At 38.1% G+C, this 16,472-nt stretch overlaps 1 protein-coding gene across 2 annotated transcripts in view; it reads right to left on the bottom strand.

The window, feature by feature from the left end:
* LOC105222751 (uncharacterized) overlaps positions 1-1,721 on the bottom strand; it is a 29,033-nt gene extending 27,312 nt beyond the window's left edge. The window contains exon 1 of one of the 2 annotated variants that reach the window (XM_049452918.1): positions 1,330-1,721. In XM_049452918.1, coding sequence (XP_049308875.1) covers positions 1,330-1,508 — 179 coding nt within the window. In that variant the 5' untranslated portion in view covers positions 1,509-1,721. The remainder of the gene's footprint in view (positions 1-1,329) is intronic. The other variant, XM_049452917.1, reaches the window with a different exon arrangement.
* Positions 1,722-16,472: the final 14,751 nt, after the last annotated feature.

Here is a 16,472-nt window from a genome sequence, read left to right as displayed (position 1 = left end):
AAAATTTGTAATATATAAAAATATTATGCAACCATATACATTTTATAAAATTATAATCTAGCTTTACTTATCTGTATTTATTAAATATAAAACAAATATTATTCATATATATACATATATCGAAAAAGTGTTCACATGCTCAATTATTTCTTGAAAAAAGTTGGAAAGATTTTTTTAGGGGTCGGCTTTAGTATACCATCCCACGATTTCAGGGTTAAAAGTGGTATGATTGGATAGAGCTGCTGCTCCAGATTAAGAAAATACCACCTGGGTGTGTCAGGTATTTTTTTGAGTAAAACTCCTTTTTGGAGTTGGCGGCCTGCCCGATCAAAAATCATGATGTATGAAGAAAAGGGGCAATGATTTATGTATTTGGGGTATAATCTTATTTTTTATTCATTTTTATTCGTTCGATAAATGTGTAATTATGGCAACACTTAATATCTGCAAACACGGAATACTTTTGTTTTTGTGCATGGAATGAAAATTGTGTAAAATATAAAATGCTTATTTTAAGCAAATAACTAAATAATTACTAAAAAATAAATATGTAGAAACAATGTAATGCATTAAAAGTGCATAATATGAAATAAATAATTACTAGAAATCGAGGGATTGCAAGATAAAATTTGCAAAATTTTCAACTTAAAATGCAAATATCTCGAAAACTATAAGTTTGCGGCGGCAACAATTATATATTTTCTCAATCTGGAGCATCAGCCCTGTTCAACCATATAATTTTTAACCCTGTAATCGTGGGATGGTATACTAAAGTTTCCCCTTTTTTAGTTAATTAAAAAAAATATATGTGAAAGTACAAACAAAGAAAACGCTGTCGTTGAAAAATCCTTCATATCTAACCTTTTCAACTATGAGTGTGCTAAGTGTGTTTTTAAATTAATAACTTTAGCTAAAAGAAAACAAGATAAAAGTGAAATGCAAACTTTTATCAATTTCAATATACAAATTGAAAAATGGGGAAAAAATTAGACAAACATTGTGAAATATCACGTGTTATTTATACAAATTTTTAAAACGAATATTTTAAAAATTTTAAGTGCAACATTATTTTAAAACCTTCCTTTTCAGTCCCCGACCGCCCCTTGCGATATCGGAATGAATATATTCAATCAAATTTAAATATATTGACTACATATAAGTTTCGTTTAAAGTTGCTGGTTCACAGCGTTGTTTTCAGGCCGGGGATTGTGCAATATGATACGCAAAACCACACATTACGACAACCCACGACCGAAAAAAGGCGCCGATTATTTCAAACTGAAAAACACTTTTTATCCAAATATTGCTATTTTGGAAAACGATTCTAACCTCAACTCTGCAATCATTTGGCGGTAAGCTTCGTAGTATTCAGCTCTCAACTTTTCTGCAAATCCCCGCAATTGTTTATGCTTTTCCTCTAAATCTACTTCTTCATTAACACGTGGTGATACATTATCCTGTGGTTTTGCTTTCAACTGGAAGTTTTCCATCATCTTATTATCATCCATTTTATTCCGTTCACACTTTTTTTCTTTTATGTAGAATTTTTTAAGTATTATTATAACTATTTTTACAGTTTTGATTTCTACACTGAGAATTTTTAATTAGATATTGTTTAGTAACCAAAATATTAGTATTTCCAACAATTGTAATGCAAAATTTCGTACTTAATTTCAAACGAAATGTATCACAATCGCTCGTTTTGTGGACCAACAATAGGTTCCACAAAAGCAGCAACAAAGCATGCGATTTGTTGCTTGCGTTCGTTCAAATTTGTTTTGTCTTAACAAGATGTTCACATGATGAAACTATACTCGAATTAAAATCTTTACATATAAACAAACTTTTGGTTGAGAACATTTAAATTAGATGCTTTTAACAAACAAATAAAGGCTAATATTTAGAATAGCATCCCCTGAGGAGGTCCTCCAGATCAAGAAAATATATTTGCATAGTTGCCGCTGACTTACGGTTTTTGAGATATTTGCATTTAAATTTAAATCGAGCAGGTACAACCCTTTATAAGACCTCAACTTTATCTATGCCTCAACCATTGTAGAAACCTACAAGTAACAAATCCTATCATTTTCACCCATACCTACACAGGCGAAAGCTTGTAGAATGACAGAAATTACATTAATAGCGGGATTCTGTAACCAGTCTCTAGTCTCTATTTGAGACATTTTAAGGTACAGTCTCAATTTGTGACTAGTTACTATTCACTAAACAATCTCTAGCGTTAGGCTCAAAACATTGCCTCAAATTTGAGACCTGATAGTTAGCAGGTCACAAAACTAAAAAGAACTCTTGTCTGCCATTTTGAATACACCGAATAGAGATCACCATAGATATTAATCGATTGTCGTTTTCTTTATATGTTGTAAGCAGCTCAAACACGGAAAGATTAATAATAAATCAATTTTACATAAATTTCGTAAATATTATGATACAAGGTGAACATATATTTATATTTTTTATTGATAATTATGTTTTTTGACTATGTTAAAGAAAATTTAATATTTGTTATCGACATAATTATTTACATTCAAGTGTAAAAACATCTCTGAATGATGAAATGTAATAGATTTTGTGACTGTCACTTACAGAATAGCAAAACCGTCTCAAGTCTCAAAAATTGTCTCTAACTTAAAATCTCAAATTTAGAGACTTGAGACAGTGTGTTGCCGTGTTAAGCTATACAATTTATTATATTAAGAACGTTTTTGTTAACTTTTCAAATATATTTCGATTATTAAAATTCATAAAGATTAAATTTACCTAGTTTTGATCAAAATTTTATTTATTGTATCAAAATATAGGTAAAGAGAGAGATAAAGAGATTCCAAACTCTCCTGTCACTGGAAATGTGAGAGCCGCTCACCTACCGAACATTGTGACAGTCATAGATAAATTGATCAGAATCTCTTTTCTTGCTCTCTCGCTTGTCAGCTGGCATTGCACCCTGATCTGTTTTTTGAGCTGGCAACAAAACACAATCAGGGCAACGCCAATGAGCAGTTAGTCAAAAAGGCGGGATGCCAGAAGAGCAGCGCTATAATTACTTGACGAAATTAATGTGAAATGAAATTTCATTAAACTGTGCGAACATATTTTGGCAAAATAAATGTTTATGTAAATTAATTAATGATTTTGCATTTTAGCATTTATATATGTATGCATTTTCAAAGTGTTTAATTTAGTGTTTTGTATAATTTATTATATACCCAATCTAATATTTTTCAGCAGTGGCATCATTGACAAATGTTATAAATGTTTTGACAGCTCTCTCTCGAACCAAAGAGTCTCGTATCAAGTTATCTATGGTGACAGTTACTGGCAGGAATAAAGGGATGTTCAACTTATTCCAGTGTGAGAGCGCCTCAAAATAAGCGCTTTTTATAACATTTTTCTATTATGGCCAGATCGAACAAAATAAGAATTTTTGGCATTTTAAATTAAAACACCCAACATTTAGTACGAATAAAAATTGCTATGTAATAGTTATTTAATATATGGAGAAACTATTTAAATCTTTTTAAAGTATATTAGAAGAACTGAATTTTGACCTTTCAATACCCAATAAAAGGATTTAATCTTGTTAGCTCTCAATCATTAAATGTTTTTAATCATTTTCCATTGTAAACAATACTATGATGCTTCAAATTACAAAACCTTTTGATTGTTTTTCATTTTTATAAGTGGACTTAAACGATGCAACAAATCCCATATGTTTTTGGTAAGATTTCAATCTGGCCATCGCTCGTTTCCAATTGATAAACGTCAAAACCTACTGAACTCGATTAGCTGTCAAAGTTCAGTTGGTTTTGACGTTTAGCAATTGTTCTCTCACTTCCAGTGAGAGAGGAGTTAAACATCTCTTTATCTCTGGTTACTGGATTGTGTACGTTTTGACGTTTTGCAAATGGAATGACTGGAACGGCCAGATTGAAATTATACCAAAAATATATGTGAATGGGAGGAATTTGTTGCCGCCGTTCAAAGTCACTTATAAAAATTTAAAACAATGAAAATCAAAGAAAATGCGAAATTTAAATATATTTCATGAAGCATTTTGTAATTTGATGCATAATAGAATTAATTTTCTATTACAAATGATTAAACACATTTATTAATTGAGAACTAACAGGCTTAATTCACCTTATTAAGTATTAAAAGATCGAAAGTCAGTTGTTTTAATACACCATAAAATCATAAAAAAAAGGCCAATATATATGTAATAATTTGCAATCATAATACATGTTGGGTATTTTAATTTTAAATGCCCAAAAATTCTTATTTTGTTCGATCTGGCCATAATAGAAAATGTTATAAAAAACGCTTATTTTGAGGCGCTCTCACACTGGAATAAGTCGGGTATCCCATTATCCTTGCTTTGCGCGTTGGCCACGGCGAATATCGCATTCGATGGAACGATGTGCTGTATGAGATGTATGACGACATTGACATAGTTCAGTGAATTAAAAGACAGCGGATACGCTGGCTAGGTATGTTTTCCGAATGGACGAAAACACTCCAGCTCTGAAAGTATTAGATGCAGTACCCGCCGGGGTAAGCAGAGGGAGAGGAAGACCTCCACTCCGTTGGAAGGACCAGGTGGAGAAGGACCTGTCTTCGCTTGGAATATCCAATTGACGCCACGTAGCGAAAAGTAAAAACGACTGGCGCGCTGTCTACACCAATAAAGAAGAAGAAGCATATATAGCTATTTCTGTATAAATGTAATGGAAACATTATTACATATGCTGCTATATATATTTCTGGACTAGGCAACACTAAGTGTTGCCAGGTGCAATCTGACATTTCCATTGGAAAGTTTGACATTTTTTAGCATAACATCACTCAGAACGTTTTGTCATTTAATTGTGAATTGTTTTATTTACAGGGAATTAAAAAATTCATCTCGGCCAAAAAATGGAATTAACTCGTGAACATTTTTGTGCGATCATTTTTCACAACTTTCAACGTGGATTGTCGCGACAAGAGTGCATCGATGAACTAAAATCTTTGTATAGCGGCCTTTACACGATCAGATTTGCGTGACAACATGTGTGTCATCACACCAAGTTTGACCGTGTAAAGGGGAAAAAAACATGCTTGTCACGCATGTTCAAAGTTTTTAAACTTGTTTAATATTTCTGCTGGTGTGTCACACAAGTGTGATCGTGTGAAGGGCTGCATGATGCACGCAGTGCATTTTTTCAGTCGAAAAAAGACAGTGAAGAGTAATGGTGTCGCGCATGAACGCATGGTAACGCTAGCTTGGACAATTTAAAATGTAAAATTAATTCATTTCATTTCATTCATTTGTAATGCTTTGGGCAAGATATTTCCAGTTCTTTTAACAAATTTGTATGCGAGCCTGTTGGTCTTTTCTTACGCCAATCTTGCACCAAAATTCGTTTTTTCTTGCCACTTTTTGCAATTTCTTCCTCTTCCTCCATTCCTAAAATTTCTTCAATCAGAAGAGCTGCCACTAATGCGCGTGCCATGTTTACTCGTTAACAGCTGAACGAAAATGAAGTTCACACACATGCATGACCGTGTAAACGAAAACGTCAAACATGTACATCAAGCCATGTTGTCACACAAATCTGACCGTGTAAAGGCCGCTTATGGCTATGAAGCACCATCCTATAGCACTGTGAAAAACTGGTACAACGAATTCAATCGTGGCCGACGCTCGCTCAAAGACGAATTCCGTGAAGGTCGTTCAAAAACAGCCGTTGTGCCAGAAAACATCGATGCCGTACGTGAATTGATAATGCAAGACCGTAATGTAACATACCTTCAGATAGAGGCATGCCTATGCATTTCTCGCACCAGCATACATTCGATATTGCATGAACACCTGGCCGTAAAAAAGGTTTGTTCTCGTTGGATCCCGCATAATTTGACAATCGCTCAAAAAAAGGCTCGTGTGGATTGGTGTAAAGAAATGCTGAAAAAATACGATCGTGGTGCTTCAAAAGACGTTTATAAGATCGCCACAGGTGACGAATCACGGATCTATGCGTATGAGCCCGAAACAAAACAGCAATCGACCGTGTAGGTCTTCCAAGACGGGCCAAATCCAACAAAAAAAAAAAACACTTTCGTTGATAAATATTCCTATTTTCATTATTAGGTCAGAAATATATATAGTAGCCCTCGTATACTATAATCGAGAATTTAATTTTGTCTGAATGTCTAAATTTGTTCTTTCGTAAACGCTCTTATTATTAAAGCGTGTGTGTATGAGATAATTAATATTTTAAGCGATGTATCGATAAATTAAGCTGAAGCTAAAAATAACGCTCGGAACGCATAGAGCGAAAGACTGCAAGCGATAACTGTGTCCATAAGAACGTTTGTATTGTTACGAATTTACTCTTGCTAGTTTACTTTGTTAGGTTCGTATCTCTGGATTGACAAATAAAATCAACACTGTTTAATTTAATTCAACAACTCTTTATTTCACAACTCGTCTACACTATAGCAGTTTACTCTTAGCACTGATTGATTACGTTGGCGCTGCCACGGCTTATATAGCCACGCACTTCTCGCTGATGCCGACGTGTCCTTCTAGAATATCGCGTCTGGAAATTACCAGAACATACGGCTATAGCCACGCACTTCTCGCTGATGCCGACGTGTTCTTCTAGAATATCGCGTCTGGAAATTACCAGAACATACGGCTATACGGCGCCAGACGCAAGCAGACAGTCGCGGCGCCAGACTCAGCAATTGTTTAACTAGACGAGCAGACAGTGTGGCGCCAGATGTCTACAACAAGACAAATGCTATTCCATATACCTACAGCTATTGTTCATAATCAGGGATGCATATAGTAATACAAATACAACTTAATACTACTTTTTGTAACACTGCCCTCCACTAAAGCCTAATCGTCCCGATTAGGCACAAATCCTCTTGAACCAAATGGGGCAAGCCTCTCCAAATGTACTACTTTCATTTTACATCGTGCTTTCCCATTTCTTTGTATGCGGTATACCACGTCATTAAGTCGTTTCATCACCATATAGGGTCCTTCCCAGGCTGTCTGCAATTTCGGGGACAAGCCTTTCTTTCGAAGTGGATTGTACAACAGGACCAGATCACCTTCTTCAAAAGCTTTTGAATTTGCCGCTTGATCGAACCGGTCCTTCATCTTATTGCTCATCAGATGCGTATGCTGTCTTACCATTAGATGCAATTCATTCATTTCTTCCTTTAAGGCAGAACAATAATCTCCATCATTTCTTACAGCTGTAGGATTCGTACCAAACTTAAGATCAGCAGGGAGTCGCAGATCAGATCCGAAAATAATCTTTGCTGGCGTGTAACCAGTTGTCTCGTGCTTCGCTGAACGATACGCCAGCAGGAACATCTGGATGCACTTGTCCCAATTCCGTTGGTCTTTATCAACGATTTTCCGCAGATGTTCTTCGAGCGTTCGGTTGAATCTCTCTACCATCCCATCTGATTGTGGGTGTAACGCTGTTGTCCGTGTCTTGTGGATGCCCAATAATGTACAGACTTCTTGGAAAATGGAAGATTCGAAATTTCTGCCTTGATCTGAGTGTAATTCGACGGGCACTCCGAACCTTGTTATCCAATTTTCTACGAACGCTTCGGCTATTGTCTTCGCTTCTTGGTTTGGTAAGGCATATACTTCTGGCCATTTACTGAAATAGTCCATGACAACCAGTAGATATTTGTTTCCGGCCGTACTGGTTGGAAACGGACCTGCAATATCCATTGCGACTCGTTCAAATGGTGATCCCATGTTGTACTGTTGTAGCCTACCGCGACTTTTGGCTTTAGGACCTTTAGCTGCCATGCACTCTACGCAATTACTTATCCATTCTGCTATGGAATCTCGACAACCGATCCAGTAGAACCGTTGTTTAATCTTCTCTATAGTTTTTGTTATTCCAAGGTGCCCTCCACTAGGTCCATTGTGATATTCTTTCAATACTTTTGGGATCATGGACTTCGGTACTATGATCAGCAGACGAGAATGTTTGCCATCTTCGCTTTCCCAGGTACGATGAAGGTATCCATTAACGAGGTTTATGCTGTTCCATTGGGCCCAATATGCTTTTGCAGTTGGACTCTCGCTACTTATTTGTTCCTTTGGTGGTCGTACCCCATTTTCTTTGGCCATTACCAGCTTTGCAAGATCAGGGTCCTCCAGCTGATTGATTCTGATGCGGTGAGGAGTCCAATCATCTTCAGGTTCTATATTCAGTAATCGCACGTCGATTATACCTTATTTTCCTTCTGATTTGGAGCAATGTTTACATTCCAGTGGACAAGGGCGACGTGATAATGCATCCGCATTTTTGTGGTGAATCCCCTTTCGATGTTCCGTTTCGAAGTCGTAATTCTGTAATCTTTCGATCCATCGTGCAATTTGGCCTTCCGGATTCTTAAACTGTAATAACCATTTTAATGCTGCATGATCAGTCCTCAGCAAGAATCGTTGTCCATACAAATACTTGTGGAAATGTTTTACACATTCCACCACAGCTAGTAGTTCTTTTCGCGTCACACAGTAGTTTTTCTCTGGTTTCCCGAGCACTCTGCTGTAATACCCAATTACTCTTTCTTGTCCGTCGATGAGCTGAGACAGGACACCTCCAATTCCATAAGCGCTCGCATCTGTATCCAGGATGAATTTCTTTCCAGGTATTGGATAAGCCAACATCGGCGCCGTACAAAGTAGTTCCTTAAGCTGGTCAAACGCTTTTTCTTGTTCCAACTGCCATACAAACGGGCGATTCTTCTTTGTTAAATCATGTAAACTTCTAGCCACGTTCGCAAATCCAGGTACGAAACGGCGGTAATACGTGCATAAGCCGAGGAAGCTGCGGAGTTCATGAATGTTGGTGGGTCGAGGCCAATCTTTCACTGCTTTTATTTTTCCTTCCTCGGTGTGAATTCCCTCAGTTGACACTTTATGTCCGAGATATGTGACCTGCTTCTTCCATAATGAACACTTTTTGGGATTCAAGCGTAATCCGGCTGATGCTATTCGCTGAAAGACTTCCTCTAGATTTCTCAGATGATCATCAAAACTTTTTCCCATGATGATAATGTCATCAAGATACACCAAACATGTCTTCCAGTTGAGTCCTTTTAACACATGTTCCATCAGTCGCTCGAACGTTGCAGGCGCATTACATAACCCAAATGGCATCACAGAGAATTCCCATAACCCGTCGCCCATACTGAAAGCGGTCTTTTCACGGTCACATTCATCAATCTCGACTTGCCAATATCCACTTTGTAGATCTAATGTAGAAAACCATTTCGCTCCAGACAAGGTGTCTAATGTATCGTCGATTCTTGGTAGAGGATAACTGTCTTTCTTTGTGACATCATTCAACTTCCTATAATCTACGCAGAAACGGGTGCTACCATCTTTCTTTTTAACTAAGACGATAGGTGAGCTCCATGGACTTATTGAAGGTTCGATTACACCGTTTTTGTGCATGTCTTCAATAATTTTGTTAGCATCCTCACGTTTTGCTAGTGGAACCCTACGCGGAGCTTGTCGGATTGGTTTAGCGTCTCCAGTATTTATGCGATGTTTGACAATGCCGGTTCTTCCTGTGTTTCCTTCGTTTGCAAATATGGATGCGTATTTTTCTAATAGTTTTTCTGCTTTTAATTTTTCATTTCCATGCAGTTCGTTCAGCAAATTATTTAGGAGTGTAGGACTTATCTGCTGTGGCTCAATAGTAGGCTTCTGTTGTGACCGTTCGCATCGTGCTATTGCACTTATATTCTGGCACTGTCCAATTACTGCTCCTTTCTTCAGCCTTATAGGCGTGTTGAATTCATTCACTACTCTGACCGGAATGGTGGCGTCTTCTCTAATTTTCACAAGCGTTCTTCCTACCAATATGGGTGTATCTATTTTTGTTGGTTCCACAATCCACAACTCTTCAGTCCCACCTCCTCCATTCACTTTGGCCCATACAATCGCCTCAGATTTTGGTGGAATACTCTGATTATCATCAACAATCACCCTCTTACTTTCAACGTTGGTCACATATCCGGTGTTTATAGGCATCTCCATGTTCTGGCAAAACAGCATTTGCTTGTTTAAATCCAAAGTAACCCCGTGATCAATCATGAAATCTACTCCCATTATAATTTCATCCGTGATTTCTGCTACGATGAAGGTGTGATTAACTTCCAGGGTACCAATCATCACTTTGCAAAACACTTTTCCCGCGACAGCTGCTTCCTCCCCGGTGGCCGTTCGAAGCTTGCAACCGACTAATGGTTCAACCGTTCCTCTTACCACATCCGGTCGGATAATTGAATGTGTGGCACCAGTATCCAAAGTAAGCGTTGACAGTCGTCCATTTACGATGCCGTTGATAGTAAGATTGTTGTCATGGCGACCTATTTGTGATATCGAGATGGCGGGGCAAATAGTTGTGGGAACCAGCTCACGCCCCTTTGAACTGTTCCGTTTTAGTTTAACGACTTGTGAGATGTGGATGCTTCGTCCTCATTATCTGTTGGTTGTTTCCGTTTTGATGGGTTTACTTTTATATTGCAATTTCGGGCAAAGTGACCCGCTTTTCCACAGTTGAAACATCTGCCTGTTGTATTTACTCGCGGTGCAGCAATTGTCTTCAGAGTCTTCAATATTTCTTCCATCAGCGCCGGTTGTTCCATTTCAACCCTTTGTACCTTGTGTGCTGGTTTACTTAGTAGGGAAGCTGTTTCCTGTGTGAGGGCGTGCGAAACCGTTTCAGCAAACGTTCTTTTTGGCAATGCATATGTGGCGCGTTTGGTGTCCACATCACGAATTCCATTTATGAAACATTAAATTTTTACCCTCTCAATGTAATCCACAGGTGCATCTGCATTTGCCAAATGAGCCAGTCGTTCTATTTCAGTTGCGAACTCTTGCAATGACTCGTTCATTTTCTGACCCCTATTTTGCAGTTCGATCTGGTATATTTGTTTCCGGTGCTCACTACCATATCGTCTTTCTATCGCACTCATCAATGCCTCATAGTTGTCCCGTTCACAGTCTGGAATAGTCTGAAGGATTTCTGCCGCAGGCCCTTTCAATGATACAAACAAGGACGCCACTTTGTCCGCTGCATTCCAGTTATTGGCCATTGCTGTCTTTTCAAACTGAAGTTTGAAAATTTGAAATGGAATACTTCCATCGAATGTGGGTGCCTTCAATCTTGGATTATTTGTTGATGGTGCAGGGCCATGCAGTTGCAGTTCTCGCATACGATTACTCAGTTGAAGAAATTCTGATCTTAAATTTTCTTCGTCATTTTTTATTGTGCTTAATTCGTCTTCAAATTTTGAAAATTTCTCTTGCACTTGTGTATTATTTTCTGTAATCTGTTGTACCAAACGCTTTTCTAACTGCGTATTATTTTCAGTCATTTGTTGTGTAAGGCAAGACTTTAACTGCGATGTATTTTCAGCTATTTGCTGTGCCAGACGATTTTCTGTTTGCACTGCATTTTCTGCCATTTGCTGTGCCAGACGATTTTCTGTTTGCACTGCATTTTCTGCCATTTGCTTAATAGCCACTAACAACGTGTTCATGTCTACACTTGATGATGTTCGTTGTTCTTCTACTTTCTCTTCTACCTTTGTAGAAGTTTCTGGCCCAACAAATTCGAACTCGTCCACATTAATTCCATCCGCTTCCATTGCTTCACGTAATCGTGCCTGCAGATCCGCCTTTTGCCCGCTTATCGGCAAATTACGCTCCTCCAGTTCCTTTTTTAATTGCTGAATTCTCAATTCTCCGAATTTAACCATCTTGAATTTGGATTATTTGACAATCCCACTTCTAACACCAATTGTTACGAATTTACTCTTGCTAGTTTACTTTGTTAGGTTCGTATCTCTGGATTGACAAATAAAATCAACACTGTTTAATTTAATTCAACAACTCTTTATTTCACAACTCGTCTACACTATAGCAGTTTACTCTTAGCACTGATTGATTACGTTGGCGCTGCCACGGCTTATATAGCCACGCACTTCTCGCTGATGCCGACGTGTCCTTCTAGAATATCGCGTCTGGAAATTACCAGAACATACGGCTATAGCCACGCACTTCTCGCTGATGCCGACGTGTCCTTCTAGAATATCGCGTCTGGAAATTACCAGAACATACGGCTATACGGCGCCAGACGCAAGCAGACAGTCGCGGCGCCAGACTCAGCAATTGTTTAACTAGACGAGCAGACAGTGTGGCGCCAGATGTCTACAACAAGACAAATGCTATTCCATATACCTACAGCTATTGTTCATAATCAGGGATGCATATAGTAATACAAATACAACTTAATACTACTTTTTGTAACAGTACTTTAATATTTGACAGATGTCGCTTGCAGTCTTTCGCGCTCCATGTGTTCCGGGCGTCTTGCGGAAACTTAAGGCTAACAATAAATGTATATCTAAATAAGGCAATCATATAAAAAACAATAAAAGCTAGTTAGCTTTGTTTACTGTCAACTACTTTATAGAAATGAACATTTTGCTTTGCTGGAATCCATTTAAGGGTGTACTCGGTTACTATAAAATTCAACAATATTGATCTTTGATCTTGTAACTCACTCTAGAATTCGATCACTCCATTATTAAATAAAATTCCCAATTTAATGCTTATACACATATGTATCTATATTTTTAAGTCTATCAACTTAACGCTTTACTACTCATTATCCAATTTAACAAATTATGGGGATTCTCTTGCTCTTGCAAGATTACATGATTACACAAAATGCAAAAATCCTATACCGAAGTATGAAAGGCCAAGCGAGCACTCATTGCAGAGTCTAGTGATATATGAACGGCTGATTAGGTCAATTTATTGAGGATGACTATTGTGAATTGCCGCACCGTCTGCATTCATTCTTACACCATGTTCAGACCGACACTTACCGTGCGATTCTGTACTGTGATACAGTCTCAAGTCCCTAAATTTGAGATTTTAAGTTAGAGACAATTTTTGAGACTTGAGCCAATTTCGCTATTCTGTAAGTGACAGTCACAAAATCTATTACATTTCATTATTCAGAGATGTTTTTACACTTGAATGATAATAAATATGTCGATAACAAATATTAAATTTTCTATAACATAGTCAAAAAACATAATTATCAATAAAAATAAAAATATATGTTGACTTTGTTTCATAATATTGTTACGAATTTACTCCTTGCTAGTTTTACTTTACTTGGTTCGTATCTCTGGATTGACAAATAAAACTAAAAGCCGTTTAATTCACTTCAACATAATCTCTTTATTTTACAACTCGTCTACACTATATCAGTTTACTCTTAGCACTGGTTGATTACATTAGCGCTGCCACGGCTTATATAGCCACGCACTCCTCGCTGATGCCGACGTGTGCTTCTAGAATATTGCGTCTGGAAATTATAAGAACATAATGCTATACGGCGCTAAATGCAGCTATTGTTTAGACAAGCAGACAGCCGCGGCGCCAGACTCAGTAATTGTTTAAGTAGACAAGCAGACAGCTGCGGCGCCAGATGTCTATTATTTCGACAAGCAGACAGCCGCGGCGCCAGATGTCTACAACAAGACAAATGCTATTCCATATACCTACAGCTATTGTTCATTAGATGCAATTCATTCATTTTTTCCTTTAAGGCAGAGCAATAATCTCCATTATTTCTAACAGCTGTAGGATTCGTTCCAAACTTAAGATCAGCAAGGAGTCGCAGATCAGATCCGAAAATAATCTTTGCTGACGTGTAACCAGTTGTCTCGTGCTTCGCTGAACGATACGCCAGAAGGAACATCTGGATGCACTTGTCCCAATTCCGTTGATCTTTAAGGTTGGTACGCAGCTCTCAAGTAATTGCTCAAGAACAAAAATACATTATTTCTGAAGTAATTTTGACAGCTGGTTACGCATCGTGAATGATCCACATTAGAAGAGCAAGAGAGAATAAACAAAGTAAACAAACTTTGTGCGTATGTATGTATGTATGTGTATGGTAACACAAATATTTTCATTTGGGGTACTCACAACCTGTCGTAAAGCATCGTAAAATCGTAAAATTATAATTTTTTACACTTGTTTAAAAAAAATTGTTGTTGGATTTCATACAAAAATGAGTTTACACATTTACAATTCTCAATGCTATGTTTTCGAATCGTTATAACTTACAACTTTATGAGACTTGTGAATTGCACAATTGAGATTTAAGGAATGTTGTTGACGATTGGTTGGTTTTATATAACATTTCAAAATGGAACATACTTTATAATAATGATTTCAACTAATTTAGGATGAATTTGACGATTACTTCGAATTTCCTGCAAGAAACAATTGTTGATTTGATGTTTCTTCGCAAAACCAGGTTTGCCATATTCACATTTTATTGAAACAAAGTATTAAAAATTAGTACTAGCTTTCTTAAGAGCTGCGTACTAGCACAAGTAACTCTATCGCAGGAACGTTTCTGGACCGTTTCTTAAGCGTTTTTTTATATGAAGTTTTTACGTTTCTTGAGAGCTGCGTACTAAGCTTTATCAACGATTTTCCGCAGATGTTCTTCGAGCGTTCGGTTGAATCTCTCTACCATCCCATCTTCGGCTACTGTCTTCGCTTCTTGGTTTGGTAAGGCATATACCTCTGACCATTTACTGAAATAGTCCATGACAACCAGTAGATATTTGTTTCCGGCCGTACTGGTTGGGAACGGACCTGCAACATCCATTGCGACTCGTTCAAATGGTGATCCCACGTTGTACTGTTGTAGCCTACCGCGACTTTTGGCTTTAGGACCTTTAGCTGCCATGCACTCTACGCAATTACTTATCCATTCTGCTATGGAATCTCGACAACCGATCCAGTAGAACCGTTGTTTAATCTTCTCTATAGTTTTTGTTATTCCAAGGTGCCCTCCACTAGGTCCATTGTGATATTCTTTCAATACTTTTGGGATCATGGACTTCGGTACTATGATCAGCAGACGAGAATGTTTGCCATCTTCGCTTTCCCAGGTACGATGAAGGTATCCATTAACGAGGTTTATGCTGTTCCATTGGGCCCAATATGCTTTTGCCGTTGGGCTCTCGCTACTTATTTGTTCCTTTGGTGGTCGTACCCCATTTTCTTTGGCCATTACCAGCTTTGCAAGATCAGGGTCCTCCAGCTGATTGATTCTGATGCGGTGAGGAGTCCAATCATCTTCATTCCGTGATCGCACGTCGATTATACCTTCTTTTCCTTCTGATTTGGAGCAATGTTTACATTCCAGTGGACAAGGGCGACGTGATAATGCATCCGCATTTTTGTGGTGAATCCCCTTTCGATGTTCCGTTTCGAAGTCGTAATTCTGCAATCTTTCGATCCATCGTGCAATTTGGCCTTCCGGATTCTTAAACTGTAATAACCATTTTAATGCTGCATGATCAGTCCTCAGCAAGAATCGTTGTCCATACAAATACTTGTGGAAATGTTTTACACATTCCACCACAGCTAGTAGTTCTTTTCGCGTCACACAGTAGTTTTTCTCTGGTTTCCCGAGCACTCTGCTGTAATACCCAATTACTCTTTCTTGTCCGTCGATGAGCTGAGACAGGACACCTCCAATTCCATAAGCGCTCGCATCTGTATCCAGGATGAATTTCTTTCCAGGTATTGGATAAGCCAACATCGGCGCCGTACAAAGTAGTTCCTTAAGCTGCTCAAACGCTTTTTCTTGTTCCAACTGCCATACAAACGGGCGATTCTTCTTTGTTAAATCATGTAAACTTCTAGCCACGTTCGCAAATCCAGGTACGAAACGGCGATAATACGTGCATAAGCCGAGGAAGCTGCGGAGTTCATGAATGTTGGTGGGTCGAGGCCAATCTTTCACTGCTTTTATTTTTCCTTCCTCGGTGTGAATTCCCTCAGTTGACACTTTATGTCCGAGATATGTGACCTGCTTCTTCCATAATGAACACTTTTTGGGATTCAAGCGTAATCCGGCTGATGCTATTCGCTGAAAGACTTCCTCTAGATTTTTCAGATGATCATCAAAACTTTTTCCCATGATGATAATGTCATCAAGATACACCAAACATGTCTTCCAGTTGAGTCCTTTTAACACATGTTCCATCAGTCGCTCGAACGTTGCAGGCGCATTACATAACCCAAATGGCATCACAGAGAATTCCCATAACCCGTCGCCCATACTGAATGCGGTCTTTTCACGGTCACGTTCATCGATCTCGACTTGCCAATATCCACTTTGTAGATCTAATGTAGTAAACCATTTTGCTCCAGACAAGGTGTCTAAGGTATCGTCGATCTCGGTAGAGGATAACTGTCTTTCTTTGTGACATCATTCAACTTCCTATAATCTACGCAGAAACGGGTGCTACCATCTTTCTTTTTAACTAAGACGATAGGTGAGCTCCATGGACTTATTGAAGGTTCGATT

Source organism: Bactrocera dorsalis, chromosome 3 (assembly GCF_023373825.1).
Source record: "Bactrocera dorsalis isolate Fly_Bdor chromosome 3, ASM2337382v1, whole genome shotgun sequence".
Taxonomy (NCBI): domain Eukaryota; kingdom Metazoa; phylum Arthropoda; class Insecta; order Diptera; family Tephritidae; genus Bactrocera; species Bactrocera dorsalis.
This window is presented reverse-complemented; position numbering and strand designations above follow the sequence as displayed.